Genomic DNA, 6000 nt, shown 5'->3' with positions numbered 1-6000 from the left:
TGGGCAGGATGCGGCCCGGCCGGCTCTGTGCCTGACTCACATCCTTGCTGGCTGGGAGGGAGCTTCAGCATCCCTCCCCACAGGGCTGGGACAAGAGACGGGCGCTGGTGGGAACCCCTTCCCCAGCCAGGACCTGCCGCCACCCTACCCCGAGTGCTCCCCCCCAGACAGCCCCGACGGAAAAATCCCTGTCACCGGCCGGGCACCCAGGGGACCCAGGGAGCTGTAACCTCCGAAGGCAGGTTGGAGCCTCCCGCCAGAGCTGGCGTTCCCAGGGGAAGAGCTGCAGCAGAGCGAGGCGTTTGCACTAAGTGATCACATTTATTTGGATACTTTTTTTGTGTGTGTGTGTTCTAAAATCGGTTACAGAATAAATACCTGTGCCTTATAGCAGGAAGTCCACTTTTTTTTATACAAAGTGCTTGTTACAGGAAGTTGCATCAGCGATACGCAGGAGGGGGGTGCATTTCAGCCACGCTTCCCCTCCTGAAAACTAGAACAGATTTTTATTTATTTATTTATTTATTTATTTATTCGTGTTTTTTTTTTTTTTAAGTTTCTTTTCCCTTTTTTTGTGCATTAAATTTCCTGCCATTGTGTATTTACAAATCTCTGAAAAGAAAAAAAATGCCAATATGCATGAGAAGTGGCCTCGTAACACAAAAAAAAAATAATCAACCTTTAAAAAAAAAAAAAGGTAACAAACCCAAAATCTACAAGTATAATTTCATACTGAATCAATGATAGATTTTTTTTCTTTTTTTCTTTTTAAAAAGGGAAAAAGAGGGGGTGGGGAAGAGGGGAAAAAACTGAACCAAACCAGAAATAATGAACTCTGAGAAACGGAAAGAGAGAAGGTGCCATTGTCCCTTCTGAAGTTTTCCAAAGGCAGAGAGAAGCGAGGAAGAATGCGACGCACAGACCCAGACGCCCGAGTGAAATCCCCATCAATTTCTTCTCGGTAATTTCTCCCTCGTCTTTTCCCAGCGAGGGGCAGGAAGGACTTTCCAAAATTAAATTAAAAAAGTAATTAAAAGAAAAAAAATTATGATTTTGTTTTAAAAGGATTTAAAAAAAAAAAAAAAGGAAAGAGAGGGAGATGAGAGAACAACCCTCCCCAAAATCCTGGAGGGGCATGAGGTGGGGAAAAAAATCGGGTTTGATTTAAAAGGAAAATAAAAAAAAAAGAAAAAAAAAAAAAGAAAAGCCAAACCAAACCAGACTTTTCTCTCCGAACGTGTCATTGAGCGGGACTCTCCGGAGAGTGTGACGGTTAACTGGTGACGTAGTGTTTCGCCGATGGCTGGCCGTAGACCCTATAGAAATCCTGCCGCCCGTGCTGCTGGGATGCGTCAATCCATTCCCTCACGGCAAGTCCCGGGAGCGACTGGGGGACAGCGGGGGCGGGCGGCAGCGGGTGGGAGTACTCCTGCGAGGAGACCGTCCAGGGGAAGTGCCCTGACCGTGGGTAGGGCTGGTGCCCACTGTGGTTGGACACGGAGGAACAGTAACAGTTATCCACAGAGCAGACAAGGATTTTGCGCCCGCCGTACTGGGAGAGCACAGACTGCTGAGATGACGTGGTGTTGGGGTAGTGAGATGGGTTGAAGACGGAGCCCGAATGCACCGGCTGCGGGCCGCTGGGAAGTCCAACTATGTGCTGCGTGGAGCTACAAGGCACCATGGCTTGTGCAGACTGCCCCTCGCCAGCCGAAGCGCCCTGGCTCATGTACTGGCTCGCCACAGTCCCGGACGATGGCTCGAGGAAGCTGCCCTCGGGGAAGGCGGTGGAGTGCTTGCGCTTCTCCGCGCCGGAGTTGCTGACGGTGCAGGGGTACATGGGGATGCTCTGCAGGAAGGGGACAGGGGTGCTCAGAGGACCTGCGGAGGGGAACAGGAGAGGAGGACTGCATCAAGCACAGCACGGCACAGCTCCAGGGTGCTCTGGCTGCTGGGCAGAACCCGCAGCCAAGCCCCGAAACCCGTGCTGCAGCCCCACGCGAGCAGAAGGTCTCCCAGCCTGCCCCACCAACCAGTGGCAAACTGGGCACACAGCTGTACGGGTGACTTTGCAGGTGCTGTTGCGAGACCTCGGCAGCAGGCTGGGAGCGGCCCCAAGCGCTGCCCTGCAAACACGTGCACAGGCTGAGCCCACGCACAGCTGACGATCACAGGCCATAACCCGGCCAGAGCGGGACAGCCAGGGTGACAAAGCCAAGTCCCCCAAGGAGAGGACTGGGAAGCCTCTGGAGGATGTGGTCTGCTCCCAGGCATGGGCTGGGGGCTGCAGGACCATGCTGGCCCCTGGCTGTCCCTGCCCACATGCCAACTCCCATTTTTCCACTGCCTTTTCCTGGTGATGGCCAGTCCCCCCACCCATGTGTTTTGTGTCACCCCAAAACACAGCTGTTCCACAAGCCAAGGGAAGTGTCCTGGGAAGAGCCAGGAGCTGGCTTCATGGCATCTCCATGCCCTTTCTGACGACAGAGGTGCTCCCTGGGGTCCCTGTACCCTGAAAACTCTACCCACCCTCTTGTACTGGGAACAGCAGAGCACCCAGATATGGGTACAGGAGGTAGTGAAGCCCCGTGCCCCTGCCCCCCACCCTGCCTCAGGCTTCACCCACCTTCCAGCAACTTCCTGAGCTGCTTCTCCTTCTTGGCGATCTCATTCAGGAAGAGCTTGGAGTTGAGGTGGCCGATTTTTGGTGGGGGCAGGCTGCCACCTGTACAGTTCTGGGTCCTGTTGGGGACCACAGGCAGAGAGGAAAGGTGTGAGGGACAAGCTACACCCAGGGGAGGGTCAGACGGATCCTTCCCCCGTACCCTCCTGGGGCCAGACCCCTCCCCTAGGGCAGCAGCGTGGAGGGCAGCAGGGAGCTGGCACTCTCTGACGGGCAGGACCTTCCCCGTCCAGCTTTGCCGTGAACGTTCCGTGCCAGGGCGCACCTCCCGCAGCCCCTGTGTCCCTCCACACGGCCACCCCAGCTCTCCTCAGCTCCACTAGCGCTGGCTTTAACCCCCTGCCCTGCCGCTGCCCCAGCAGAGCTGGACTGAGCCTCGCAACCCACCCTGGCTGGGGCGCTGGGTCCCAGCTCCGCTCTTCCAAAGCACACCACTGTGCTCCCTCGGTCCAAGGGGAGGGCTCGGTTCAACGGCTGCGGAAGGGGATTTTCCCACCCTCCCAGAGGGAAACCGAGGCACGGAGCATGCCTCTCCCAGGCCCTGCAGCACCCCTGGCCCTGCTCCTCCTCTGGACACTGTGCTGCTGCTGCCGCCCCTGCGAACACAAAGACGCCCCCCCCGCCCACGCCTGCCCTGCTGTACTCACCTGTCCATTAAGATTTTCACAGACTTGGTGTTCTAGGAGGGGAAGGAGAAGCTCTCATCAGTAAGGCCAGTCCCTGCCACAGCCAACACCCCCCCTTTCATTGTCACCTTCTGCGCCCCCCAGGAGGGGATGGGCTGCCCACAGGTGCTAAGCCCCCTCTCCCCCCCGGCATGGGCTGCCCCAACCCCATCTCCAGTTGTGGCACCCATTCATTCAAGGCCAGCACTGAGTCTGTCCTGCTCCCCTTGCCTTCTCCCACTGCTGAGCCCTCTGGAGGCATCAGCTAGCCCTGTCAGTGTCCCCAGCCCGCTCCCTACCGTGCCCCGTGCCTCCCTGATGCTTCCTGCACAACCAGACCTCCCCACGGCCCCATCCCACCTCTGGTGGGACAAGGAAGAAGCTTGTCTTACCTTCATGAAGTTGATGTCCTCGGTTTTGTCGAACATGACCTGGACAGAGCTGAGGAGCTTCTTGGCCTCCTGCATGCGCTCGTTGAGGTGGAGGACCTGGGCAGCGTTCTCATTGCAGAACTTGGCCTGGGCCTTGTCCAGGATCTCCATGGTCTTCCGCAAGTCCTCATCCAAGATCTGGTGCATCTTCTCATACTGCAGGCGCACCTCGTCCTTCAGCTGGCTCACCTTCTCCTGGGCAAGAGAAGCAGGGTCAGGCCCTCTGCACCCTCCACCCTCTGCCGTGATGTCGCGGGACACCTGGGTCCTTTCCCCAGCAGAGGGGGGGTGCAACCTGAAAGCTGCACCACAGCTCTGCTCTCCTGCAACACCCACACAGACCAAACCCTGACATCAGCTGCCGCATGAGACTCCTATGTGCCAGAGACCCAGGAGGGACACTGCTGACCCAGCAGATCTCCTGCACCTACCTCCTGGGCTCTAGGTGCCTCCAGAGGACTAATGGCAAGCAACAACCCGCAGCACCACCAAGGCAGGTGTGCTCCCTCAAAAAACCCTGCCCATCGCCATCGTCACCCCCATGCCCACCCCAGGCCGGGGACATGTCATGCTCCAGAGCCCTCCCCATGCTCTGGGGAGGCCAAGGGGCTTTAAGGGCCACAAGCTGATCTTGTTTTATCTGTGTCCCAAAAAAACAATTATTTGCATCTCTTCCACCTCCTGGGTATTTCAGCGGTTTAATCGGGGATCTCCCATCTCCAGACCCCTGCCTCCTGCTCGGGATGAAGTGGGTGACTCGGGGAAGGCTGTGCTGAGCTGAGGGCAGGGTGGGCCATCTGATGTTTAAGAACAGCCTTGTTCCTCACCTCCCAACTCACCCCAGGACCCACAAGGCTGCAGGGCAGCCCCGAACACGTTCTGTCCCCCAGAAGGATGACAGACATGACTGGACTGGAGACAGCAGGTCTGTCCAGCTGCTCCTCCCCTGCATGTCCTCCCTCCCCCCCTGCCCACCTGGCTCCTACGGCCCAGGAGCCTGTCCCCATTGTGCCACGGGGTGACAGTCCGTGGGGCTGGACACAGCAGGGTGAAGCACCAGTTACCTCCACCAGCCGCTTGTCTGATTCCAGCTTGTAGAGCTGCTCTTCGATGTCTTGCTCCCGCTCCTCCAGGCGGTCCTGCTGCTTCATCAGCATCTTCTGCAGAGACAGGAGAGAGGAGCAGCCATCAGAGCCCAGCGGCCACACGAACCAAGAAGCTTCAGTGCTGCCTGCACCAGCTCTGCCCACACAGCTCGGGAGGGACAGTGCTTTTTCCCAGCAGGACGCCATTGCTGAGCTGAAAGGCCATGCATGGCTGCTGGTGGAGGTGGAAACTTCGCTATTTCAGTGGCCACGCAGAGGGGCCATGTGTGCTGGGCTGCCTTATCAGCTGGAGACCTTGATGTGGGTCCCCTGGTTGGGGGCAGCCCCTCAGGTAACATTTTGCAGCATGGTCACTGAGGTTTGGTCAGAGCCAAGCCTTGGGGACCCTGGGGGACACACAGAGAGGCTCATCTCCCACTATGGCAGCACTGTTCAAGGCCCATCACCCATTGCCAGCAGGCTCCTGCAAAGCATCGTCAGCCCCCCCGTGCCCCCGTACGCTACGCCAAATCCTTTCTCCCTTCCCCGCCTCCATGACAAGCCCCAGAGCCAGCGTCAGTGTAATCAGGAGGGACAGAGAATGGAGGAACAGGGCCTCCCCCCGCCATGCTGCCAGCCCCTGGCCCCAGCTCCTCCGGGCTGCGCCTGGGCCATCAGCCTAATAACTGGGACAAAACCTTATCTGCAGCTATCACCGTGAGCATCTTGCTCCTGTGTGCTTCCCTGGCCAGGATGAAACCCACCACCCACGAGAGAAGGGCTCTGTCCCTGCAAGCAGGAGCAGGGCTTCCCAAAACACCCCCCAAAATCAACTCCAGGTTTTCCCCCTCCATGGTTATCCCAAGGAAATGTTACACCAGCGGGACCAGAAGGGCTTCACCCGGCACAGAGACACAGCATTAGAGACTCTCAACAACAGGGGCGAGATGGGAAGAAACCAGCAGCGAGGATGAATTTTGAGGGGATTATTGCTATTATAAACCGCTGCCCTGGGATTTATAATCAAGTAATTAATTCCTGGACGAGGTGGGAGGGGGAGGGTGGCAGAAGCGCTGCTGGGATTAATTGCATTGCAGGGAAAGGCTGTCACCTCCAACTCAATTTGGGAGCAGGAA

The 6000-nt window shown here is 57.3% G+C and overlaps 1 protein-coding gene across 2 annotated transcripts in view; it reads right to left on the bottom strand.

Moving 5' to 3' along the window:
* Positions 1-301: 301 nt before the first annotated feature.
* Positions 302-6000, bottom strand: part of TRIM8 (tripartite motif containing 8) — a 30544-nt gene continuing 24845 nt past the window's right edge. For both annotated transcript variants that reach the window (XM_055794184.1, XM_005238971.4), the window contains 5 exons: positions 4844-4939; positions 3741-3974; positions 3331-3362; positions 2627-2742; positions 302-1881 (listed from right to left, as the gene is read on the bottom strand). In XM_055794184.1, the coding sequence (XP_055650159.1) occupies positions 1274-1881; positions 2627-2742; positions 3331-3362; positions 3741-3974; positions 4844-4939 (1086 nt within the window). In that variant the 3' untranslated portion in view covers positions 302-1273. The remainder of the gene's footprint in view (positions 1882-2626; positions 2743-3330; positions 3363-3740; positions 3975-4843; positions 4940-6000) is intronic.

The sequence above is a fragment of the Falco peregrinus genome, chromosome 1, assembly GCF_023634155.1.
Source record: "Falco peregrinus isolate bFalPer1 chromosome 1, bFalPer1.pri, whole genome shotgun sequence".
In the NCBI taxonomy this organism is placed as follows: domain Eukaryota; kingdom Metazoa; phylum Chordata; class Aves; order Falconiformes; family Falconidae; genus Falco; species Falco peregrinus.
Note: the sequence above shows the minus strand (reverse complement) of the source record. Positions and strands in the feature narration are given on the sequence as shown.